At 41.9% G+C, this 27,376-nt stretch overlaps 1 protein-coding gene across 2 annotated transcripts in view; it reads left to right on the plus strand.

Annotated features, from left to right (window-relative positions):
- FSTL4 (follistatin like 4) overlaps positions 1 to 27,376 on the plus strand; it is a 238,753-nt gene that overhangs the window by 128,689 nt on the left and 82,688 nt on the right. For both annotated transcript variants that reach the window (XM_074883873.1, XM_074883872.1), the window contains exon 6: positions 3,091 to 3,211. In XM_074883873.1, the coding sequence (XP_074739974.1) occupies positions 3,091 to 3,211 (121 nt within the window). The remainder of the gene's footprint in view (positions 1 to 3,090; positions 3,212 to 27,376) is intronic.

Consider the following 27,376-nt stretch of genomic DNA (forward strand, 5'->3'; position numbering starts at 1 on the left):
AAAATCCCTAGGCAGATGCTGAAATGTTGATTAGCAGAAATTAATAGCGATAGAGAAGGTGAGAGCTTGAAAGAAATTGTTACTTCTAATTATGGGCATGCTGTGCTGTTGGAATTCATTTAATTGGTAAAGTGAACTGAATATGCAGCCCAGGCACTCGAGCCGATTGCTCTGTGTCCTGAACTTGCTCTTTGCACGTGCAGACCTGAGAAAACAGTCCTGTAAATATGAGAAAACGCATTGTGCCAGACGTGGGAAGATCCTGTCTTTTCCATTTCATTGTGTCATCCATGAGAAGAATTTGAAGCAAACGCCTTTTGAGAGCCCTTTGGAAGCCGTTACCTGCCTGGGACCTGTTTGGGTTTCCGAAGCTGGCCCTTCACCCTTCGCTCTGCAGGTGTCTCCTCTGCGCTCCCGCTTCCCAGCGAACGGGAAGCCACTGCAGTTCCAGTGTGTAAATGCGAGCTGTGAGCGAGCAGGAGGACAGACACAAGCTCGTTCCTCCCTGAGCTGGCTCCTGTGTAGGACAGTTTGCACTGAATTTTAATCCTCAGGATGTTGACATGATGCACGATCCTTTCTGCACAATGCAAAGTGTCAGCGTAAATTCCCTTAGATCTCAGAGCTATGAATATATACAATACTTCATCTAAATGCAATGATTTTTTTATAAAGACATGGTAGGTATAAGAAAACACTTTTATCTGAATTCAAAGCCAGCTTTTGCATAGTGACATCTAAGTGTCTGTTCTACTCTCCAATTTTTTTCCCCTTTTTACATGAAACTTATTCCGTCAGGATATTAAAACTCAACTCGCATGGAAATAAAGGTTTGGCAGCCTGCAAGCTATTACCCGGAGGAAGAAACAATGACCTGCATTTTAAAGGAGCAGAATTCAGTGCCTTAAGGTCTGCTGCAGAGTTACTATGGGCTTCATTTGCAGCCCAGGTCTCTCTCACAAGAGCAAGCATAGACCCTGGCTACTATTATTTTAATTCTTCTGTTCTCACTGCTACCAAAGTCGATAAACGTGCTTGCACATCTGGAGCCCACTTCAGTGTGATGGACCAGCATAAGTTCAGCCCTCAGCTAGGAGCCCTCTCACCCAGACATTCTCCACAGAGGCTTGCCACCAGCACTGCGGAGTTGGCGGCGTGATGACCTCTCGAAGGACAAGATGATGCCAGTTAATGCAGAATATGCCATGAATACTTTTAACCCTGAGCTGAGTGGCACTGAGCTTGGGCCCCTTGGTGGGAGCGTGGCTGGAGTCCCGACCGGGCTGAGGACGTGTCCGCAGGGCAGCTCTGGGGCTCTCACACCATTCACAGTTGATATATGGCGTGTCAATCCTTGATTTTTCTTGTTAGCTCTGACAAGAAGACGATTTTCATGTGCTCTTACATGACCAGTTTATTCACCCAGTTTTCAAGGGATTTTTTTTTTAGGTAATGAGCAATTTTTAATTTTCTGTGGTTTAGTCTTAACAGAACTTTCCTCGCCTTGTTAGGTAGCTTTGGGATTGATTTGCATTGGCTCTAATTTGAAGCTGTCTGCAACTTTAAAATTCCCCTCAAGATAAGAATTTCGTTGCCCATGGGTAGAGGCAGCCAAAATGAACGTGGTGCAGTGGGATCTTGTTCTCTCTGGCTGCTGGATGAGCTGCTGCTGTGCATTTTCTTTGTTTTATTTAAAAGAAAAATAGTCTCTCGAGCACTATAACCTTGTCTGCAAGGAAAAACTGAAGGCAGGTAACATGCACTGCTGCAGAAAAAAGTCATTTTTAAGACCTGAAGGGGGATCTCTAGGAGGCTCATTGCAGAGGGATTCACCCCAAAGGAGAAACTGGAAGCAGAGTCCCTCCGGAGAGGACAGTCCTGCATCAGGGCAGCAGGCAGCACCGGGAGATCTTTGCCCACTTGTTTGTTCTCCACAACAGAATTGCTTTGAGCAAAAAAAGTGGCAGCAGATGGTCCATCCCCCTCTATTTAAAGCTGCTTTGCCTCCTGGCTGCCAACAGACCCTGTTGAATAGTTTCCCTCCGGACCCGGCAGTGTGAAATGCCCCTGTAGTTTTGCAGCTGTAGGTATGCAGGGTTATTAACAACGGTGGTAATTGGAATGTTATTTCCATTTAAAACTTTAATGTATTTTAAAGTCAGAATCATAAATCTACTGAATTTGTTGCAGCTGAAGTGTTCTGTGTTGGCTTTTTTTTCCCCTGATGTTAAATCAAAAGGACTAGTAAAAACTTGTCAGTCCTATGAAAAGTTAATCAATTTTCAATACAAAGATAGACAAAGGGAAATTTCCGTCTTTAGAAGATTGATCTTGGATGTTATGGTTGATCTCGCTTTTATTGAACATTTTTACTTGTTAGGTGAAGGGTCATTTTTTTAGCATTATTACTTCAAATTGCTTCAATGTAATGGGCCAAGACTAGAGTAGTAAATAAAAGAGTCCCTGGACTACAGCAAAAAGCCTTCCTGCCTGGAAGATGCAACATTTCAGCAGTTTTCTTCACATTCTACAATAAATTCAGAGAACCCAACGTTTTCATTATGCTTAGATCTGATTTTGGCTATTTGCTAACTTGGATGTGCAACTTCTAAAGCTCTTTGGTTTTAACACAGAATGTGTGAAATCTTTAGAATACGTAAGAAACAAACTGTCAGGGGCTGGAAAAACACATTAGTGTTGAATACATCATCTACTCTTGCCCATTCAGTCCTAAAAGCAAGGAGTACAATTTTGTCCTTACCTAAAGAAGAAGTGGGAAAAAAAGACTTTCCTTTTTCCTTGTTGAATATTTATTTTTTGATACTTTTGCAACATGAAAATGCGTTTCTGTGCTACTGCTGAAGGACGAGGCTCCTTACCCTCACCAATCCGTGGCCCATGAAGTGCTGCAGGAATGCAAATACCAGTTGAATCTTGATACAAAGCAAATACGTAACGATAGATACGATATATCTCTCTCTATATATATATCTCTCCAAAGGTCATTTAATGGAAAATCTGCTGGGTGAGCCAGGACAGCAGTCTGTAGTTTTACATTATATGTAAGATTACCTGTTCTCTTTGCTACAGCTAATGAAGAAGAAGGACCTGGAAGATGATTTAGTGGATTGTACACTAGAAGACCTTCTCCGGTTTGATGATTACAACAACGACGGCCGCTTAACCCTGCAGGAGCTCTATACAGCCTTCCGTGAGTCCCGATGCTTTTGTCTGTCCTGGGTGTTGAAAGCATGGGATATCTGTGATGGCAGTGGTGCCTTCCCAGACGTGGTCAGCAAATATAATCCCTTTTTGTATTTAATGCCATGAAAATAGCATGGAAAACTTGCTTCTAAAGGTTACTGCGCTCCAAAGGATAAGCATGAACTAGGAGGTTGGTAAAAGTGTGTGGGGTTTATTGTTTTCTTGGGTATTTTGTTGTGCTTCTTGCTGATGGCAATGGAGAGATACCAGTGAATGGGCTGGGTCTGTAGACCCAAGTATGTGGTTTCTGAGTAATCCTGAGGAAACAGGGTTGAAACCTGTGGTAATGTGAGTTAGTTTGCTGTGGGGAAGGTGTTTTACTGAATATTCTGCCTGGGAAGGATGTTTCCTGCTTTTTCTTCCCATGTTAGTAAGTGGATTATGATGTGCAATCTTGATACATATCTCAGCACCATTTGCAAAGATCCCTGGATCACTGAGCTACTTAAACAGTGCAAGAAAAAAAATAGTACTTGTTTTATCCCATTTGTCTTCATAACTTTATGCTCATGCTTTAAGTTAAGCATTCACTGAAGTCCTTCCCTGGGAAAGGCTCACATTGTCTTCTTCACCTGGATGATAGAAAGTTTTATTGATGCCTGCCTCTTAGGGATACTAAAAAAGAAAGACAGAAAATATGGGGGATTATTCAATAACCAGGACAGTGAGCTACAGAGTACTTGTATGTGGTTAATACTCTTTAAACAACAGCAGGATTCATCCATTGATCTGTTGAGTGCCGGCAAGAGGCTGATGACAAGCTGGTTACCTCTTAAGCTGGATTGATTCTCAAAACTTTGCACGTGACATTTGATAGACAAAGTAATTTCAGTAGTTCTTGATTTCAAACCAGGGCACCCTGCTCCAGTGCCTGCTCGATGGGAAAAGCTTGGTGAGCTCAAGAATCACCATGTGCCCCACACCAGCATACACCTCATCGATGCTCTTTGGCACGCTGCAATGTTATTGCAAAACCTCTATTTTTGCCAAATACCCTCTTTTCTAAAGAGAGTGGTTTCTGTTTTCTTGACTTCCAGCTTTTCATTAAAGAAAACAACTTTGGATAATAATGTTTAAAGTGCTTTAAAATTAGCCCCAGTTGCCACCTTGGACCTGTTTGAACCGCATATGCATTTATTTCAACACAGCACACTCAAACCAGCAGATATACAGTAACACATAAAACCTCATACATTAAGAAGGCCATAAAGTGAATTAACCCAGCTATAAAGGCTTGACACGCAGTTATTTGGGAGCATATTTGGATCAATGGGTTCTCAAAGTCACAGCAACTTGAAGCTAAATTCCAAGAGTCATTTGTATGAGTTTTTGGTTCAGTGAATTTTAAGTAGGCAATGAAAATAAGACAAGTACGAAATATTAGCCAATGAATAGAGATAGTAATCAATAAACTGCAAAAATATTGTAACAAAACCCAAGGCATAACAATGAGTGTCGGTCAAAAGGATTTTGTATATGAAGAGGGTTGTTCTCCATCTGAAGCTGAAAGTCAGTCTGACTTCTTCATTTTCAATTTTCCCAGAATCTCCACTTCTATCAAGAGCAGTTAATAGCTCATGCGCTTTTAATTTAAAAATAAAGTTCATTGCTTGAAATTTTTGAAATTTTGGGGACTCTGTAAGCCAAATTTAATGCTTGGTGAAAGTACATCTTTTCCCTTTATTACACAATGTAGGAAAAATATCAAAAATACTTGAAACACTTGTCTTAAGCACACGCTCTGGTTTGCAGTCCTTAAGTGTTTATGAAATTTCTGCTGTGTTATGAGCCATTATTTGGCTTGCAGTAGTAGTTTGCAGGTACAACATCCTGCACATTTTTTATATTTTTGGCCCATTAAGGTGATCTTTTTGTTGCTTGAAATTCACCCAAGCCACTCATTTTTGCATGCTGGCAGCAGGCTGTGGGGATGGCTGCTCAGCAAGCTGAGGAACATAATTACCAGAATTCAGTGGCATCGGAAAGTCTCAATCTAATTTATCCTCTCAAAAACTCTGTTACATCTGTTTCGGTGCACCGTGCTCTGATATAGTGTCGCAGTGTTGGAAAGGTTTGAAGATGACCTTGATAATGTGAAGAGCTTTCCAATTTGTCGTTCTTGTGCTGCTTTAGAAGTTGCATTTCATTTTAAAGAGTCTCATGCCCTTTCTGCAACTTACAGAGCCACAAAATGGTCTCTTTTTCTCTCACTCTGTGTGTCTCTTGCTTTCTCTTGACCCATTGTCTCTCTCCAAGACCCACAGGGATTCAAAGGACATTTTTGATCCTTATCCATGTTGATCAGCTGTAAATGAATGAAAAGTGCATGGATGAGAAAAATCCAATCGCTTACCTTTTCTGAAATGTGCTTTCATCTTTACAAGCACTACATCTAATAGGTGCTATTTTAATAATAATTTCTAATCATGCTAATCATTTGCATACACATCTTAATGCACAGTTTTGGGTTATGGGCAGATATAGTGGCCCTCCTACTAACCCTATCATCTTTCTTCTGATTTTCTGAAAATTCTTTTGTTCCTGAATCCCAAGAATACAACTTTTAGAAGTTTGCTTGCGTGTAGGAGGATGACTAGAAATATCTATTAACACAGGATTAAAGTATTACTTTTTGAATTGCTTTGATCGTACATAAGTAGCATATGAGATGGATGAAATGCTCTCTTGGCAGCTCTGGCAAGAACAACTTGTAGGTGTCTTCTAATTTCTCATTAATAAATTTTATTAGATAAGCAGCATCGAGACCATAATTTAAAAAAATGATTTTTAATATGATGATCTCAAGATTTTCACGTTCCAAACATAGTGTACTAGCAAGTATATTTGGCTGTTGTATTTTCTTTATATTGTCACAAAGATTTGATAAATGCATAATAAATGAAAAGCTTAGTTGTCATAAGAGCTAAAGCAGAGCATGCATCTCATTAATCAGCATGGAGATAGTCTGGTGAATTGGCAAGCGCATCACCCAGCTGAGTCATACTTTAAATACGCTCAGACGAGTGATTTTTGGATATAACTTCTGGAACCGTATCTGACTGGAGGTCATTAGAATTAAGCATGTCACTTTTGGCATTCCTGTTGTCTTCCCTAATGGGAAGGTAGCAGGTTGGCAGATGTGAAAGCCTAGCTGGAAGAAAAAAAAATCAGCATAATCTTCAAGATCTGTATTATCATCAATGTGGACAGGTCAATTTGTAATACAGATATAATACAGATATGTCGAAGAGAGGGAAAACATGCATTCCATCAAAATGGCTTTATCTTGTCAACATTGTTTAGCTAATAAGAAGTTATTAACCCTATAACAGAACCCCTTTAAATTCTAGCTCACTGCCAATGTCAGCACTCTCCTAACCAAGATCCCCTTCTCGCAGCTTGCCTTTGCATTTCATTACGTTTTTGAAAGCACAGGAAAGGCCTTTTGCAAGCATCTTTGCTACCCCACAGCAGCTCTTCCCAGTCGGTCACGCTGGGTTTAGAAAGCTTTCTGACTGAGGTTGCATAAAAGACCAGGAGTATTTCACTAGGTCAGGTTAGAAATCATACCCCAAGGTAATATTCCCATCGCGATGCCATCATGGCTTACTGAGGTCACTGTGCGTGCCCCGCGCTTCCCAGCTGGGCTCTTGAAGACTGCCGTATCACACGGTTTCTAGTGGCTCTGCAGTGACATTTTGAGATCCTTGATGTCATAGCTGGACCAAAAAAAAAAACCACCCACAAAGACAGTTTGAAAGAAAAATACTGGATTGTTATTTTTCAGTCCAGTTGTTATTTCCCAAGTACTTGTGCATGTATGTTACATGTAGACAGAACATTGCTGTTTCTGTAAGATGAGAGATACATTGTCATCTATGGATATGTTATTATCTAAAGAACACAAATATTTTTTAGAAAGATCATATTTCATGCAGGAATGAATGTAGAAGAGGCTGCAGGGTCAACGTGCTCTTCTCTTAAACTTCCTTTTGTAACGCTGCTATGCTCTTAAAAAGGAGTTTGCTTTCTTCCCCGATTCTGTTGTAGTTCAGATTTCCTTTTTTTACCTGTCTTTAATATTTATCAAAAAAGCACGATGGAGAAATATGAGAAAGGGATATATAAGCTTGCAGCAGGAAGTCAGGGAAATGTGGGATAACAGCTGGGGAGTGCAGATGGTACCAGCCCACGGTGTGGGCTCGTATCCTGGGGCTTTCCCAGCACTGTAGCTGGGGACTGGGGAACCAGAGAGGAGGGTGAATTTGAATGAATTGGGTGAAAAAGTGAACCGGGAGCCTGGGCTGGGCAAGCGTGTTGGATAAATCACCGCCAACGTAGAGGAGCAGCAGTGAAAGGTGTTGGACTGGCTCCAGGTTTACTGCAGTGATCCTGAAATCTCCAGGAGCTGTATTCCTCACCAGGCAATGCAACCGTGTGCTGCAGAGGAGGAGCCATCCACCCCTGACCTCCCCAGGCATCCTCCAGAGGCTCACTAGAGTATAAAACAGATTTATTTGTGAGTTGTGCATATTTCTGATTCGCTGGGAACTACTTTAGGGCAGAGCTTTGTAACTGTCCCAAAAGTGTGGAGATTGATGCTTGCTGGGAGAAGCTAAGCTCTATTTTGAGGAAGAAGGAACAAAACCTGAAAAGGGGCTGTTGGGTCAAGTGGGAGAGGGAGTTGTTGAGTGAGGAAGGAATCTTTCAGAAGCATATCTATTCTTGATAGACATCTCATCTTAAGAAAGGTGATAAATAAATTCTGTGTGAGGAAAATGAATATGTGTATTTGGAAAAATGTGTCCATAATATATGTACTCCACGTACACCTAGCGAGCCAGCTCTTCCAGCAGAAATCATCTGTAAATTCCATGTTCAGGTGAAGTGTTTACCCACATCTTTACAAAGCTGTTCTCCTCGGTGGCGTGGCCAATAGGGTTGGGTATTTGTTACCGCTACCTTCCAGCTAGATTGGTCAAGCCCAGTTAATTATATTGGACAACTATATTGTGAGATAAAATGTTTTGCTAGAGGTGTTCTCTTAAGCAATGTTGTAGCAACTGTTATCTACAGGATCATAGTCCTAAAATATTGACAATTTGTGCACCATGCTCTGCCTCTTCAGCTGTAATCTCCCTGGTATGTGATTTTTTCTTTCATGTTGCTGCAGATACTGGTACCAACTTGGAAATAATTCATTAGCTTACCAACATTGATTTGCTTCTCCTGTGAGCTATGTGATATCTAAACTTCAAACACGTCTTAGCAAGCAGGGGAGTGCTGGCCTCTGCTTTCGGTTTGAGGCAGTGTTAGAGGTGATGTGAAGTACTCAGAAAAGAAATGAGTTGGCCTTCTGTTGGCCAAAACAACCCATCCCTGCTTGCCTTGAGGGGTGATGTGCAGCTGTGTTACTGAGGATAAAGGCAACTTACTGGGCGTTTTCTGGAATGATTAGTTTAATAGTGCAACCTTACAGCGAAAACAAAACTAAAAGTTAAAAATTAAGCAAAAAAGCAGAAATTTAAAACTATTTAGCTTGATTTCTGCAGTGGGTGCAGACTGCCTGAGCAGGGATAACAGGAAAAACCAACAAGCGTCCAAGTCACTGCAACGGCATTTAGTAACCGGTGTTTCCACAGCCAAGCCGTGATCCTGCTGTGGGTTTCTCAGGCTTTATTAGGACTGACCCAGCAGTGGTGTGTTGTAGGTAGCCAGCTCAGCTTAGCCAAGTGGAGGTACAGAACCCAGTGCTTGGGGGAGTCCGTGCGTGGGCTGATGTCCGTGCGGCAGAGCAGGGCTGAGCTCCAGGTGCATGCTCGAGGCCGGAGGGGCCTTTGATCAGCTCGTGGGATCTCCCTGCCCAATATGTTTTGCCTTTTTCAGTGATCTTGAGAGGCACCAAACTCCTTGCCTCGCTCGTAAATGGAGTGTAAGATGCCTGGCTTGAGCACTAGTAATGATCCTGGTGCACCTGAAAATGTAATTTTTGGATGCCTCAGCTGGGGATACCTGAGTGAGTTCATCCTTACTCCATTTTAGAGGGCAGGTGATTTTTTAATGTGGAAAATTTTCTTGCTTTCATTTTCTTTTTTTTTTTCCTCCATTGCTATTGAAGAAACACATTCTGCAAAAAAAGGTGATTTCTTTTTCTCTCTCTTTTAAAGCTCTTCTTATTGTGAAAATCTTCAGTTCTGAACTTCAAGTCTAAAATACATTGCTAGGCTCCAGCAAAGTGCCCTGCATTGTTTGCAGTTCCACAAAATAGCTGTCAGAGTAGGTTTTGGTGTGTATTCTCAATTGTTTTGCTGCATTTTGAACAAAGTAAAAAGTATTTTGTCAGAGAAAAAGAAAAGGAATTAATTCATAGCAAGAAAGACAAATTTAATCTAAGCAAAATTGCTTCAAAAGCTAAAATACGGTTCAGAGAAAAAACGAAGAATGCTCAAATCAAAAAAAAAAACGTTGCATTTGGATGCATGCTTACCAGTGGAAAGAGGGACATGGGTTTTCCTTAGGCCATAAAGGGAAATGTTTCCACGTTGAGACCAGACAGTAATTCATCTAACCAGGTTTGCTGTTCAGTTTTGTACTCTGCTTAGTTTATATGTTTTGGCATGATGATTCGAATTAAAGGAGTCTCCTGAAATGAAATTTTGGCAGAAATAATGGCAAATGTAGACATGGTTCAAATTATGGTGATTTTTTGCTTTTTGGTCAAGAATTGCTGTCCAGATTTTTTCATGAAAAGGCAGGGAGAGTATCTGACACTGGTTTTGCTGTTTCTGATGCACTAGTTGCATGCCAGAACCAGTGCGCTCAAGTGTGAATTTGCCAAACTCTATTTTTTCATATATCTCTCATTTCAAAAGATACCATCTGCAAAATGTCAATGGGCTGGATATGTAACAACTGAATAAGAGAAAATGAACTAATTACAAGTTGTTATTAGAAATCTATTGTCTACAAATTGCAAAGAAAACTCACTAGAATGCGACGTATTGGTGATTTTAAAATGCTTTTCAGGGTGCATTGATTTGTTAATCTTGGTTTTAAATGCAAGAATTTGCAATGTGGAGTAGTGCTTCAGAGGTGATGTAGTACAAACCATATCAAATGTCTACACACACTCTTGCAGGAGTAGAATATTTAAATATTTATAAGTACTTATGAGTGACTCACTGGCGCATAAAACCAGGCAAATACCATTTCTCAAAAAAATTATTTGATCCGTACCAGCAATGTTCACTGAAGCAATTTCACATACACAAATAATAGTATTTTCAGTTGCTTGCAGACACAAAATTATGTCAGTGAACAGCAAATACAAATATTGGTGAGATCATAAAATGGCTGACAGTCCAAGACACACATGTGTACCTTCAGATCACGTAGATAGGGATCTAAAAAGTATAATTTGCATTTTCAGTGAGCCTGGGAATGAAGAATTGCAGGCTTCCCTATGGCTTCATTCTGCTCTGGCAAAACCAGAGGCCATTTCTGAAAATCGGACCCAAACTTTTTGCATTGCATTTCCTTTTATTTTTCAGTCAAAGTTCATCTTTCTAAGGAATTTGTGAAGCGCATGCAGCGTAGTCATGAAGGAAAAATGTCTTTTTACTAAAAATGGGGAAAATCATAGTTAAAATGTTTAAGATTTTACATGAAGTCAAAGGCGTGATATGGCAGAATCCTGGGCTGGCTTTCCTAGGTCTCATTTTACTACATACAGACTGGAACATCTTAGCTGCTGTTTTCCTCTTGTTTCTAGTTTTCTCTACCTGTTTTTCCCGGTAGGTAATTGCTAGAGCTGTATTTTTCTTTTTGAAATCTGCCTTCATCTAAGGAAAGATGCTGCGAATGTTCTCTTTGCCCTTTCAGGCGTCTCATGGATGCTTTGAATTGCTTCTCCATCGACGTGCTCTTCATCTTTTCTTCAACCAGTTGAGCAGATTTGTAGCTTTTAAGGCCAAAAATATTCCTTACTATATCAGAAAAAGTTGATCTATCATCTGTCTCAAATGTGTCTACTGCAACTACTGCTCCTGATACATGTTGCACTTGTCTTGTGTAGCTCGTGGGGTGACTTTTAGGTTCAGTACCACCAGTATTGGTGCAGAGGGTAAAATCTCCCATATTACCCTTCCCCTTCTGTATTACCCTCCCTCACCATCCAGGCAGGGATCACACTGGTCTTGGGCTACTGCTGTGTGTTTTGTCACTTATTGACCCTTTTCCCCGCTAAAGGTGGAGGCAGGATTAGTTACCTCATCTGGTTTTCCTTCTATAGTTTTTCCTGCATTCCTAGTTCCTGGACATGTGGTCAATATATATATAACTGTTTATGTGGTTGTGTTAAAATACTTGATTGTGCACAGGTGCAGGTTACTAGCCAACCCAAAAAGCTCAGCACATCCTGCCTTCCACTCTATCCCTCTCTGGTGTCTGTAGTGCCAGCTGGGATTTCTGTGTTCGGTCCAGATCTCGATGGAGATGTTGAACAGATTTGGGCTTTGGATGACTCTTCATGCAACGCCACTAGAAACAGCCCCATTTGAGTGGTCCCCTGTGAGAAATGCTTTTAGAGATCTGTCCGTCCACCAGTTCCTAGTTCATTTAGCACATACTTTCTTGATATTGTATAGCACTACAGAGCTGCAGTGCTAATTTTTTAATCAAAATGCCAGAGCAGCCATCAGAAAATTACCAAGTACAGTACATATACCCAGTGCAATGATACAATTTATGTAGAGCCGCAGCTGAGATGTTTTTATTTCATGTTCTTCACAAGAGAAAATCTCCTTGACAAATCCAGGATGTCCAGATAGAAACTAAAAAAAATAGCAGTAGGAAATTGAATAAGCTGAACTCAAAGGTTGGTTCTGCTTTAATACTTCCAAAAAGAATAAAAAAAGGTGCTAGCCTATAGAGAAAAGTAAAAAGCTTTGGAGATGCTTCAGTGGCATCAGGATTTGAGATGAAACTCAGCTGTTGCCAATGTCTGTCTTTAGCACCGTCATAAAAAGCTCATTCTCAAGTTTCCTGATGATCAAAACTTCAGAAAGAACATCAAGAGCCATCAATAGAAATAAATAACTCAGAGCCCAGGCCTGCCGTGCCTCCAAAGCACCGCTTCTGCTGTCAGATTTTCCCTCTGCAGTATATAAAATATATCTGCAGAATTTTTGTTTCTCTTTCTGCAAACCTGTAAGTACAGGTCCCACTGAACTCATGCTTTAAGCCACACTTAGACCCTGTAACTTTCACCACAGTCCAGGCCCTGAGATCCCAGCTGTATTATTAGAAACTTGCTGCTTAGAGATGTAATTTGTGACCATGATTTACCAAAAAAAAAAAAAAAAAAAAAAAGTTAAGTATATGCAGTTTTTTTCTTTTGATTTGTCATTCTGTTCATCATGCACACCTGAATAATGTGTTAGAAAAGGTCATGGGTACCTCTCTGGATGCTGAAGCGCTTGGAGCAGTGTCCTGCTCTGTGGCCAGCTGAAACCTGGCATCGGTTTGCAGCACAGTGCATCACAGCCCTAAAAACGCCTGGAGTGGTGATGGAGCACAGAGAGGGACAGAAACCAGGCTGGGAATAACAGTAATTTCAAAGTAAAGCACCAAAAAAGGAGCAGGGTGAAAAGAGAGAATGAAAATATCCGCACCCTGTGATTTCGTAAGTTATACACACCTTTTAAATACGGAATTAAATGAGTGAATCAAGAGCTTTGAAAGGTAACATTGGAAATACACTTTCAGGCTGTATTTTGACATGAACTGTGTTTCACGGGGTTTGCCATAGCCTGATTTCACCTAGCTTCACTGCAGGGCTCCAGTCTGATGGAGCTGCTGCTGAAATTGCTTTCAGGTGGCGACTGATTTTGAAGTTTTTCCTGAAAGATGCTGCCCAGATCAACTTTTCCCGTGTTTTTGTTCTCCTGTCTGGCTCTGTGACCTGATTCTCCATGTCATTCATGCTTCGTTTTAATCGTAGAGAAAATTCAGCTTTCCCCAGTGTTCGGTGCTACCTCGAAGTGGAGTTGTCCATCACACCCCCTTTGCTGAAACCGTACCTGCAGCCTGGGTTGCTGTCCTGCTGTTCACACATGGAAGCAAAAAAAAAAACCCAGATTAGTTTGACCCTGGTTTGTGAAAACCCAAGGGCCGTTGCCACTCTTGACACCGTATCAGCCAAGTTCAGGAAGTGCCACTGCACTGTTTGTTTTTACAGAAGAGGTGTTATATGCATATTTTTAATATACATTCTCACAGCTATTATTTGATAGCTCTTACAGTTAGAGTCATAAAAACTATGCTGTGCAAATGTCTCCCTTTTATATTCTGCTCACCTCTGACAGGCTATTGATCTAAGGATCCCGTTGCTGGGGGGAGGGGAAAAATTATCTCTGCCATGAAAATTCAGGAGCTGTGTACAGACCCCTTAGCAACCTGAGGAGAGGAAATGCAGGACAACTACTGCTGGGCCAGGCTTAATATTGTTGTGGGTATCTAACGTACCTCCATTAGCACAGCCCTCTTGAATGCCCTTAATAAAACTGAGAGCTGGAGGAAAAGCATTTGGTAACGCTTGTATGGTGAAAGCGGAGAATGATGTGCTGTGTCACCTGCTACTCAGCATCTTCCCAAAAACCTGGTGGTTTACGTGCCCAGGAGAGGGCTCCTCTGGAGGATCACTACTCATCTGTGGGTACAAATCCACATGTAAAGTTAGAATTCCCTGCTATTTACAGCAAAGAAGTTAAAAATGAACCATCCAGCAGGGCCTGATTGGCAGGATGGGAATCTCATTTCTTTATTACAGAATCACAGAATCGTTCAGGTTGGAAAAGCCCCTTGGGATCATCGAGTCCAACCCTCAGCATGACTCTACAAAGTTCTCCCCTACACCACATCCCCCAACAGCTCATCCAAATGACCCTTAAACACACCCAGGGATGGTGACTCCACCCCCTCCCTGGACAGCCTATTCCACTCTCTGACCACTCTTTCTGTGAAAATTTTCTTCCAAATGTCCAGTCTGAACCTCCCCTGTTGCAGTTTAAAGCCATTCCCTCTTGTTCTATTGCTAATTAGTTGTGTTTTTCTTTAATACACTGGTCCTGCAGCGAAAGGCTGTGGTTGTCTGCTGGGGACACCTTGGCTGGGGTAGGAGGCACAAACCTCCCCCTCCTGCACAGCTTCCTGCAGCAGCGCAACCCGGGTTCATCAACAGACCAAGCCAGATGGAACCAAAACTCCTTTTTTTGCCCTAAAAACTCAGATAAGAGCATGGCAGTCCTGACATCTGTAGCTGATGTGCCAGCAGCACTAGATAGGGTTTATACTCCTGTAGGACCTGGAGGCAAAGTTGTTTCAGAAGTAGTGGTAACATCTGGTTGCATTTGGTCATTATTGAGATCAGAGGCTGTTGCCTTCAGTCTCTTCTCTTCAGGGGACTGCAGTTTATTGTAGCAACAAAGAGCCCCGTGCCAGATTCTCCTGCAGTGAATGGCATAAAAGGCTGCGCTGTCCATCTTTAATTCATGTAGCACTGTGGTGGCCACCAAAATCATCTCCAGCCACTGAGACAAGCCCATATGGTAATTTACGGGCTTAGGAAGGTACAAAATGAGTATGTGTTCTGACTGTTTTAGAGAGCACGTCTCCACTTATTTTAACAGTAATTATTACTGGGATTTTTTCACCATTAGTATATAGTCAGTGCAATATAAACCACAGAAAATACACATGTGTCTCCTAGGTAGACAGGTTTGCAGTGTGCTGCGAGGTGTAATAAGTCTTCTGGCAGGGCTAATAGAGTTGTTTTGCCTTTAATGCAATTTACTAACCAATCATCTGCTAAAATACGAGATGCATATGAGTCTAAATTTGTTACAGAATTGCTGTTATCCTCCTTATTTTGTTTTAAGATGTATTTTTATGAACCCATTGACTCTGAGTCAGGCAAACTACACTCGTGGAAAGACTCCAATATGTTAATTGGTATTTATTGAATACTTCAGTGTAATGTGATGAACAGGCACTGCGGATTGTAATTAATACATTGACATCCAACGGCTATAGCTGAACGGAAGATGAAAGCAATTTATAATGGACATAGCATGCGTTCATCTTGCAGTGCTACGTGGACACCCACCAAGGCAGATAGCTTTCAAAGAGATTGGAAATGTATTTTCTTTGCCAGAGAGGAGTTTTGTGGCAATAACGAAACACACTGATGTGGCAGAAATACAAACCTGTGGGCGCTGGAGGGGCTGCTGATGCCCTGGCTCCTCCGGAGAGCCGCGCATCCCTCCAGCGTTGTCGGGCTCCTGTGAAGGAGAGGAGGATGCTTCAGACATAAAAGAACAAACTTGGCTGCTGCCATCCAGGTGAGCACCGCTGGTGTCTCCTCCTGCTCTCCCCTTCCACATTTCCCTTACCCTGCACCCTCGCTGACTTGAATTTGGTGAAAGCAAGTGCATTCATGGGAGGGATTTGGCTCAAAAAATAGTTTTCTCCTTTCTTAGAGTGAGAATAACCCACCTACTCGTGTGATGCATTTAGCACAGGTGGCTTCTTGAACGTAATGCATTAAACAAATTATATGAACTGCAAATAATATGGTTTGTATTCTAGCGTATAAACAGGGCTTCAGCAAATAAATAAAGCGATGGCAAAAAGCCGCCTTTCAGATTTCACTTTTCAGCCCTGCAATGAGGCCCTAATGCAGTTACGTCAAAAGTGTGTTGAGCAGATAGGAGTAATGAACTGTTGGATTCCTTTTCTGTAAAAGCTCTTTAACAGAGGACGTTGGGGAATAAAAGATTTTCCCTGCAATAGGCATCATGTGTCCAAGAGCTTTAAAAATAAAAAAAAGAGTGGCAGGTTAGCTTCATTCTTCCAACTCCTGGGAGAAGACCAGCAGCTCTGAGCGATCATTGATCAGCTTTCCTTTTGTTAAACATTAGGCAAGGGAAGACTTGGCAGGTGTAATTTCCTTTAAGGAGAAAGCAAGAGGGAAGGGAAAAGGAAAGGTGGGGGACTTGGCACCACATCGTACTGAGCCGTTGCCTTAATCCTCCCATGCAGTAACTCTCTCAGTTGCAGATCTTCCATCAGACTTTGCAAGTGTTCTTGTGCCCATGAAACAAAAAGTGTTTCAATAAGGGTTAATTGATCCACTAATTTCCTATAATAAAAGAAACTTTGAAGAAACCACCAGGGCCAGTGGCAAAGCAATTTCATTACATGTCTCTTGTCGGTGCACTGGGTAATTTACTCTGAGGATTAGATAAAAGTTACTCATAGAAGAGGTTGAAATATCTGATGCAGCAGGTATACTACTTGTGGGGATGTTTGGTTTCCTATAGTTATTATTGTTATTGTTGTTGTTATTAGTTTTCGTGGATGGTGCCCCATAGGAGCTGGATGGAGAGGCCCAGCTAATTTCAAATTCCAACTTCAAAAGTTGGCAGATGAAAACCATTTTAAGTTGCTTGAAATAACAGATTTGTTTCAATGCGGTGGAGTGACTGGTGCTGGGCTCTACAAGTAGCCAAAGCAAGGTGTAATAGCTGAATCAAGATTGTAGAAGTGGTACCTGAGCCTTACTGTTTCTCTTACAATTAACTAATAATCAGTCAAATTAAGCAAGATGGTTTGCTGTGCTGAAGTAGTATTTAATGTCTGGGTGAACCCAGGGTTCCGTGGGGGCTGTGCTGCTGCACCCCCCTGACATGCCCAGCACTCAGGCTCCAGCTAACCCAGCAGTGGCTGACTCTGACGCGTGTTATTTCTTGTAAATCTGTCATCTCTTGTAGCAAGTTTGTGTATGAAATGCAACTTCTGCATACCCTGAAGGTCTTTGCCTAGTCCAAGTTTTAGCTGGTACGACCTCTCGCTATCTAATTCCCCTCACGTACGCCTGTAACTTTAATCATTTTTAAAAAGCTCATTTACTTTAAGTGGAATTTCTCATGTGTCACAACACACCTATCTGTAAATATTTGTGGTCTCAGGTGCTGAGAGACCTCCTTTTGGTCCATTTCTTCTGCCCATTCCATAAAATCACCAAGACATCTCTCATGAGGACAGCCTGCCTTATAAATAAATAAATAAACCAACCAGTGACAGCCCTGGAGGGAAAACAACACGAGAGTAACAGAAACTGCTAATTTATTATTTTTTTAATCCCTCCTTGCCTTCAGCAGGCTAGTAAAGTGCAATGACAAGGAGCCCGTGTGGTGTTTCATTGCGTACCGCAGCTCTGCCGCTGCCCGGGGCGCGGGACGGAGGCTGCCTGCCGCCGCCTGCGCAGGCAGCTGGACCTGCCTCTCCACCCCCAGGCATCACTCAGCTGGCTTGCTCTTCTCAATTAGCCCAGGTTTTTTCATACCTGCCTCTTCCTACTCTGGTGGAAATGAAGGGTTTTCAAATGAAGGCACAAGAGGAACACGAACAATTCCCATTTTGGCAAATTAAGGGATTTCTAAGCCTCCTCCTGGCATAACTCTTGAAAAAATTGAGTATCGGTGTCCAAGATATGTTTCGAAGACTTTTTTTGATGCTTAGAAATGATTCTGTGTCAACAGCAGATGGGTCTCAGCTGTCAGGGGCTATAGCATCTCTCAATTCACAGACACTGAAAATGTGGAAAATTCAAGAGTAAATTATGTCTCTTATCTCACAGATCTCTTTCTAACCAGAGTAAGAAAGAAACCATTTTTTCACCATTTAAACCCTTCTTAACCATATCTGTTTCAGGACCTGCCATGTCCTTCTCCTCCTCTGGTCCTGGGCAGTCTCCAATGTCCCTGCCCTCTCCAGATCAGAAAGAAATTCATTGGTACTACACAGGAAAAAGCTTGCCAGTTTACTCATTCCTGTGCTACAAACTTTGACACGTCCACATCAGCATTAGTTCCTTAAGGTGCAGATGTGGAGATAACAGTGTGACTCTCAGAGTGAATGAGGTGTTGAAAACTCTGCTGGTTTCTAAAAAGGGGTGCTGATGGGACGTGTCTGTGCTCCAGTGGATGGACAACATCTCCCTGCCCTGATAACGCTTCAGGAGTTTTCTTTTCTCTCAATTTGCTGGGCAGTAAATTAAGAACTACACCCAGATTTCACATGATGTAATTTTTTTTTATAACTGCTCCTCACATTGTTGGGCTGTCCAGTGTCGGAGACTGGTGGTCGCCGTGTGGGAATGCCCAGCCCAAGTAACAGGGTCTTTCTCATCAGAGCGTTAATTTGCGTGAGCTGTGGCTGTGGTGTTCCCTGGCAGAGGATGTGTCCTCTACAAGGCGAAGGAGAGAATGATCCATATATTAGGAAAAGTATTCACGATTTTGTATGCTTGAACAATGTTACAATGTCAACATTACAATCTCATCAGATCACAGGGTTTTAGTTAAACCAAAATGACAGGAAATTTCCTTGGATTTTACCCATCATCTGAAGAAATTGGTTAGAGTCTGAGTTTGTAGAGCAAACACATCAAAATGAGTTTGAAGAACTGCTGGAAATAGAAGACCTACACGGGTAACTTTCTTGCAGTTTCTTTCTATTATTAATTTCTAAAATTGCCTTCAGATTAGGACTGGGAATCTTTTATTACCCAAATAATCTGTTGGTGGTCATCTTTTTGTGAACACTTTTTCAAATTGTTTTTTTTTACTACATGCAGCAAAGGGACTGATGATCCCTGTCGTAGCTACACAAGGTTTGCATTTCAAGCGAGTCTAACTCTTGCCTAAAATTAGGAGTAATCAAAGTCTCTGTTAAGCGGGATTCGGGCTTCCCCCCGCGCGTCTCTTTGGGCCGCGGGACAGCAGCGCGGGCACTGCCTGAGGGGAAGGGTTTGGGTGCCATGTCAGTCTTACTAAAGCCATCAACTTTCAGAAAACTGTTTGTTGTGGGTTTTTTTTTTTTTTAATAGTGTGCGGCATTTTGCTTTCTCCACCCTCCAGAGGTGCACTTTTCTATATACTTTGTCTTTTAAGGCCCTTCTCCTGCAGCCAGCACCAAAGGGCCGGCTGTTGGGATCTGTCTCGTTAGAGCCACAGCGGGGCCGGTGCCGGAGATCCCAACAGCTCCGTGCCGAGCGCGGCCGTGCTTTGCCTCGCTCAGGGAGCCCCCTTTTTTGTCAGGGGATCCTCGGTGCCAGCTGTGGCCCTTGCAAACCCAAATCCCATCACAATGACATTGCTGCTCGCTGCTGAAAAGCGTTTTCATGCTGACTGGCGCTTTTTTTTCCCCCCCTCTTAGAAAAAAGCCCAACTACCTTCTAGTTCAAATGGAAACTTTTGAAGAAAACTTTACCTTTACTTCATTTTCAACGTGCTTCAGAGTGACTTTTCCCCGGAATGTGACCTTGCCGTCACCGCTCGCTCATCACCACCCGATGCGCTTGTTGTGTGAGCCGGGGTCCAGGGGAATCGCTGCCACCAGCCACTATTTATCTTTCTCTGAAGTGTAACAAGCACAGTCTGAGACAGCCACCCTTGTGTATCACACACAAGGACTGGAGTAACTTTAAAGCCGGGATGACTGTAATGTTGAGGAGTGATTTACAAAGCGGGTAAAGGATCATGCTCTGGATTTTTAAAAGTGATGTGTTTGCTGGAGGTGGTTTCTCTCAAAGCCCCCCTTTTGCCAGAAAGAGAAGGAAACCTTAGGACAGAGAAAGAAACCTTAGGACAGAGAAAGAAACCTTAGGACAGAGGTGCCAGATTTTCCTGTGATTTAAATGCCATTATTTCATTGCAATATGTGAACATAATCTAATTGTGGTCATAAAAATTAGAGGGCCCTGGACCGTGAAAAAAACTTTTTCCAAGAGGAGATATTTTTTCATTTTTATAGAAAAGAACAAGCCATTCATCGTGTTTTGGGTACATAGCAGCTCTGATGCTGGGCGGGGGGGCACTGATGAAAGTTATTACCATCCTCCTGAGCGAAGATAAGGAGTGTTTGATCCTGAGTGGTGGACACCAAGAGTTGGGGCACGTCTCTCTGATAAAGAGAGTAGGGGGGGACATGGGGGCTGCTGCCTCCAGACATCACCTGCAGGGATGGGCAGGGGGGCCACACAGGACTGGGGTGGGGGAGTGGTGAGGGAAAGGCTGTGTGGAGGAAGGCAGAGAGGCAGATCCTGGTTTCCACAGCTGACCAGGCCTGTGTTGGACCGGAGCTTTACTGCACCAGTGAGCCATGGGGGTGAGACTGCTCTGGGTGCTTCTGGCAGTGACTGCAGCCACTAAAGAGTTAACTGGTGCCCCTCTCCCCCAGCTGCTGCAGAGTCATATTTGTGGCTATCTGGGAACAGCTGTATTAGCCTCCTCTGCAGCTAAATCTACTCTAACGGTGGCAGGAGAAGATGAAGAAAGGATTCTTGAAAAAAAACCTCCGAGGCAGAATTGAGTAACTCTGCCCTGCAGAATATGGGACTGTCCAGCCTGACTGTCTCCCAGAAAAATAACATCTCTTGTAGAAAACAGTAAGAAAGGGAGCGCGGTCGCATCTGTGCTCCAAGGCTATGTCCTTAAATCAGTGAACCTGAATTTATAGAAGTGAACCACCTGACAGTTCCCTTGTAGGGCATTTTGTAAAAAGCAGCAGTGTTCCTTTTTACATCAGTAGCCTTGTCAGGGCAGTACAAACAATGGGGCTTTTTCCATCATATTACCTTGGCTAGAAACAACAAATAAGAACATATGAAAAGATTTTTTTTCTCTGAGCAAGATCTCCTGCAGGAGGGCAGGGAGGAGCACCTGCTGGAAACCTGCTGGGCTGTCTGGAAAGGTTCAGTATGGGATCTGATGGCAATATTTCCTTTCAGTATTGATTATTTTCATGCATTTGGCAGGTATCTGCTTCATCTCCCCTTCACACTTCCCCCAAAATTGTTGGGCCTATCTACTAGTTTCAGTCATATTTGATGAGAGGCAGAAGTTTTAAATATGCAAAATCTTACTAAAAAACAACTGAAAAGGAAACAAAAATATCTTTTTGTCCCGACTGAGGGAAAAACTGGAGCATAAGCTCACTGCCTAGGGACACACAGAGGAATGCACTGAGGAGAAGGTCCTGCAGGCAGAGAGCATCCTTGGGAGCTCACGTCATCTTAGATACCAACGTCAACACACCTTGAGCTGGTGCTGGATAAAACAAAGCTGCTTCAGTTCCAGTGCTGATGGAGATGCTCCTTCGTAAGCATAAGCAGATGCTCGGAGGTTCATTGTTGAGTAAGTTACCTTCTTACTGTAGGAATTTGTAATAATGGTAAGAGCTGAATGTCTTTGCTGTTGTTTTTACTTTCCCTGGTAGGACATGCTAGTTAACCACAGGATATCTACTGCTCATCTGTTCTTATTTCAGGAAAGATTTTTAAAAAATCAAGGAATTCACCCAAGCCAGTTTAAACACGTCTCCCCACAGCTTTGTTTCAAACCATTCATCTCTGCTTTGCTCATCACTGAGCATTCAGGTTCGAAGAGTAACCAGATTCAAAGAGATCAGTGTATGGGAAGATAGGAAGCAGCTTGATTGATCTGCCTTTAAGCTGTCTGTTCACTTAAAGAAGGCAATAGCCTAAACAGCTTCCTTCCTGGCTGAAAACAGATAAAATTCCATTTCATTCTTTTGCTCTCCTTACTTCCAGACATTGTAATATAAAATAATTAATCCTGATGCATCTCACATGGCAGTTTGCAGCTCCTGTTGGTATTGCTCTGTTGCTCCAAGCAGAAGTAACTTCCATGGTTGCTTAACAAATTGACTGCTTAGAATTGTTTAGAGTACTCATTTTTCTTTTAGACTATTCTTTTCTTGGAGGGATGAAAAGCTTTCAGTAGGCTGCTTTTTATTGCATCTGTGGGCAAGCACAAATACATTAAGAGAGGACACAGAGTTTATCTTGACTTCATTTGCATAAAAACACAATTCAAACTATTTTGTTTTTTCAGCGCTGTTTTGTGTATTTTTCACTGCTTAAAGACAGCAGTGGAAAAATCAAAACAAACAAGAGTTATGTTAAATTGGTGCATGTCATAACATGGCAAGATCTTTCACACCGTAGGATTCTGGGGGCAGGAGCTGTGCCTTGATATGTTCATATGGCATGGAGAATGCTTGGACTTGGGGAAAAAAGGTTGGCTTTGGGTATTGTATTGAGATAAGCTGTACATTGCTATCAGATGCTATCCAGTGTTCTTGGAAGTCAACAGAAATTTTTGAGTCATCTAAACTTGTTCACTGCCTGTGCTGTGTAACGATACGTCCACAATTTCTGCATTATCTCATGCAGAAAAGAAAGAAAAGGCTGAAAGTTGGAAATCTGGTTCCCTGAACCTTTCAGATAGATTTAGGCTGGCTGCCATAACTAGTTGAAATTATTATAATACAGTTCTTATTTCTTCGGGTTTTTGTTAATGTGTCACCTGAATAAGAGTGCGAGATATTCTGGCAGTTTGAAGGCAAGCTATTTTCCCCCCTAAAACCAGTCATTTTGAGTGATTTCAGGTAAACCACCTCTCTGTGGTTTTCCATTTTCAGGTAACCGTTTTACACATGCTTACCTTTCCTAAAGATTGGGTCTCTGCCCACGTTTTGGTAAAGAATGCACACAGTGGGTGTGTAAACTGTCTGAAGCACTGTCTAACACTGCAATAAAAGAACATTTTCCCTATTTCTTCTTAATTACGTTACTTCTAGGAATTCCAACAACAGTAGATTTTAAGGAGTTAGTGTTTCCCCTCTCTTCTGTTTCCCTTTGCCCATTATCCCTTCAAAAGCTCTACCAGCTTTCCCATCTAGGTTTTGTGGCCCTTTCTCTTTATGTAAGGTATATATTTTACCAAAAATAAAATACTTAACTGGTTGTGCTTGGGCATCCAAGCTAAGGGGATGGTGGAAACCTGTCGGGTGTGTTGCAGACATGACGTGTCCTGAGGCTGTGGTGGGATTTCTTTTGCCAGATCCTCCATCACACATCCTAGACAAACCATCCTGCTCTGATAGCAGATAACAAGTGGCCTATGGGCCTATGCAGCTTTGTTTGCGGATTTTTATATTTTTAATAGATTTTTTGCTGTTGCTTCAGTCAGAGGACTGTATCACTTAGGGATTGCTCGTGTCTGCCTAGAAACCAGAGAGAATAAATACGTACAACTGTTTTGAACAGGCATACAGTGAAAATATAATTAGTCAATCATGCCATCGTTACCATTTTATATTTTCTTATTTAGAGTCTATCATCTCTTTGAAAGCCTTGGTTCTTTACTGCTTCATTAAATAGTACCGTCTCCTCCCAGCTCCCTCCCATCTCTATTTAGATAGATTGGACAGATCTTGTTAGCTTGCTCCTGGTGATGATGGGGACCAGAAAGTCATTTAAACATATTTGGCAGGCCATACATCTTAATGCTAACCAGTAATAATTCAACAGAAAAAGAAGTCTTGTGACTGCAGGCTAAATGAAATGAAATTAGGGCTCTGTGCTCCCTGTGGGCCAGAGTCCCCTTGTCTCACTTGATGTAAATGAGATGGGCATTTGAGCTGTGTAATCAAGGTGGAGAAATGATGTTCTTCGCTGGAGAGCCGAGGTCTGAATGCCCTTAGGAGGGCAAAAATGCAAAAAATATTGCAGAGATATCTCAGTGACCCAAAGTGCTGGTAGCTGATGTGCAGACTCTCTGGAAGATGCCAACCATAGTCTGAATCTGCTTTTTCAGTGATAGGCATAAGGAGAGAAACCAAGAGCAAACAGCGATGACAGGCAAGGGTGTTTCCATACTAGGAGAAATCAAACGTGTTGTTCATCACTGCTGTTGCAGGAGAAGAAGCTGAGGTATAAACAGGGCACAGACATTTTTATTACTGTGCCATCAAACCCTGCCCGGGGAGATTTAAGGCATTATTGCTAGAGGTAGCAGTCAGTGTAGTCAAAGAAGCGTCTAACCTCAGTGAAGAAATTATCTAAGCTTCTTGCTACAATAAAATTTATTTTCCCAGCGTTAAATAAAAGGGGAGGATGTGTGTCTGGGCTGGGAGACATGCCCCTCCCAGCACGCTCTGTGCTGCTACCTGCTGTCACTGAGCTTTCGTTTCAGCTGTAAACTTTCCGTGGCACTTATGTTACTGGCTGGGGCAGCAACTTCTTCTGGGTTGTGTTTATTTATATGAGCTACCCAAATCCTGGGGCTTTATTACCCGCTTTGTGGCTCAGTTCAGGCCGAATGCCACGTGCAGTGCCCACCACAACAGGGAACCAAACTGCCCAAGAGTGCTGGATGCCTCTTAACCAGATATATTAAATTGTAATAACCTCATGCACGTCAGAATTTTAGCTTGGAGCCCCAGTTTTGTGTGTTAGATGTAGTATATGGATCCCAGCAGCAGAGTGGACTCACATGCTCCTGAGGGGAGGCTGGTCTCCATCGCTGTGGTCTCCAGCTCAAAGAGCATCACTTGCCAGTGGTGGCAGTGATACCTTTTTGAGGTGGTTGAATGCAAAATGACGTGTAACGTCAGTGGAGCTGGTAACACTACTGGAGTTAGCGGAGCTTTTCTGATGTACAGCCGGTGCGTGTCTAAAACGAAACTCAGGGCTGCTATGCTCCCCTTCACAAATAGATGGGAACGCACCCGTGGCCGCCAGCAGCTATCCTGGTGCCAGGTAGCCTCTTCCACAACTGTTTTTGTCACTATAAACTAATTTCCAGTATTGTGTTGTCAATATTTGTTCTCCTTCCATTAAACTCTTTCTCCATTGCCCTCTGTTCTCAGGCTCGGTGGCTTCAGCAATGATTTGGTTGCTGTTTAAGGATTTGATCCACTTGTAAAAAGCTCCGTGACAAAAAAAATTCCCAAGTTGTTCCAGGCGTCAGATCTGATGTCAGATTCTGCAAGTTCTTTTACAAGTGTTTGCGTGGTTTAAAAAAAAAAACCAACAAAAACAACATCAAAAAACCCATACAAGCGGAACCCTGAAATTAAAATGACAGCGTAGGAGAAAAAAGGTGTAAGAGAAGGGGATTTCAGCTCTATTGTTATTTTAGAAACTTCATTATCCAGTTATGGGCTTTGATATTGCTATTGATTTCCCATAGAAGATACTCAGATACTACAGTGATGCGAATCATATAAAACTCTAAGACAGATCACTGCAAAAATATAATAAGGTGGTGGTTACAGCTTACATTTTTAGTGAAAACTTCCACTAATAGATAGAAGTCTGTAATAAAATTGCTCCTTCAATGAATTATTATTCAGGAAATTTCTGATTAATATAAATCCCCTATTATGTCATACTCCAATTAAATTAGACAGGATATTATTTTATGTGAGATTGTAATTAACTAAGCTGGAATTTGGCCAAGTAGCCATAATTTATACCTGGACTGTGAAGAGATATATGAGAATTTTAATATTTACAGTTGATTGAGAACTAGCCAAGTTTTCCATTCATCCAGAAGACAGTATTTTGCCTTTCATTCACAGTTAAAACTAGCTTAGGAATTCTTTGTGACTCCTACCTTTAAAGTTTACTTTCTTCCAAATATTTCTGTGTCTGTGAAACATCACTTACATACTTGTTTAAGAGGTGACATCTCAGCCAAGTTAATGTTTTTGAGTGGTAAAAATAAAAAGGTAATGGCAACGTTTTGGTCACGCTGTGTACCTGTGCGTACACCGGAGCTGCGCAGGCAACCAGCCCAGCTGAGAGAGAGCTTGAAGTCAGAAAGATAAAAAGATATCTGGAATCAATACTTTTTGAATTAGGTTTCTATTTTGTAGGATTAAAAATGTTTCATGAGTGACCCAGAGGAAAAATGTAGACTGGAGGCAAAGTAGAAATTATTACTGTACCTAATAACTTCGCGGTGTCCAGCAGTATTCTGAGTAAGAGGGTGAAGTGCCAGTTTCCAAGCATTATATGTTATGAGTTTCAAAGTGGTGCTTTGTTTTCATTGTGGTTGGTTGGTTGATTGTTTTGGGTTTTTTTTAAATTGGTGCAAAAGCAGCCTTTGCTAGAGAACTGTCAAAATAACTGCCTTCTTTCTTAGAGATGAATAACTATATAAACATGATCTTTAGTACTTCTGAAATGGGAAGAACAGTGTATTTTCTAACGTAGTTTTAAATCATTTTAGTTGCAGGCTTAACACTTGCACAAGCCAAATCTGTTGTGTAGGAGTACAAATTAGCACACACGGTAGATGGACATGGTCTGCTCTTACTTACGGCATGGCAAGGCATTTATGGATTTAATAGATTTGTCATGGACTTAGCGTTAATAGCAGCATAATCTAGTTCAAAGTTGCCCGTCATCATGGTATTTTATTTCTTCGCTGTGGATTGGCAGCGGCAGAGCTGGCAGGTCGCTGGCTCTGCGGGGATTTGCTCGGCAGTTTTGGGATTTGCTCGGGGGTTGCAAGGAGGGGAAGGAGGATTGCTCCATCGTGGCAATGGAGAGGAAGATTCATGCAAACTCTAATGTTGCATGTCTTTCCTGATTTTATAAAACTAGTCCTTTGTATAGGCCTGGGATGGGATTATTTATGTGGAAATGGCTATAGTTTCATTTTAAGACAATAATAAATATGACAGGTCCAAGTCATATGCCCGTAGTCAAAGTCATGAGATCCTGTTGTGCACAGCAACTCATTGCTGTCAGCAGCAGAGTCATTTTATAACCTCGCAGAAAAAAAATTAACCAAGATAGTACTCAAAGATTAACAAAAAAAACCCCAAAATGTTAAACTTGTCAGTATATATTTGCTTGGATCCCAGTGAATAAAAACATATTGGTTCTTTCTCTGTCTTTAACAAAAACAAATCCCCTTTCTCACCTGGCAGCTCTCAGCAGTGGGGAACTTTACCCTTCAGATTATCGTTTATTGAATCTTCAAGAAATGGAATTGTTCATTATGTGTGTCAGCTGTAGTTTACCAGAACACTTCTGTCCCTCCAGGAAAGAGCTGATTGCTGTAAACATATAACTGATTTAGTCTAAAATTTTAGAAATCCAGATGCAGTCCTAGAGGATGTGTATTCCTCCTTTCCTTTTAACCCTTTATGGTAGAAAATTGATTAATGT

The sequence above is a fragment of the Strix uralensis genome, chromosome 14, assembly GCF_047716275.1.
Source record: "Strix uralensis isolate ZFMK-TIS-50842 chromosome 14, bStrUra1, whole genome shotgun sequence".
NCBI classification, from domain to species: Eukaryota; Metazoa; Chordata; class Aves; order Strigiformes; family Strigidae; genus Strix; species Strix uralensis.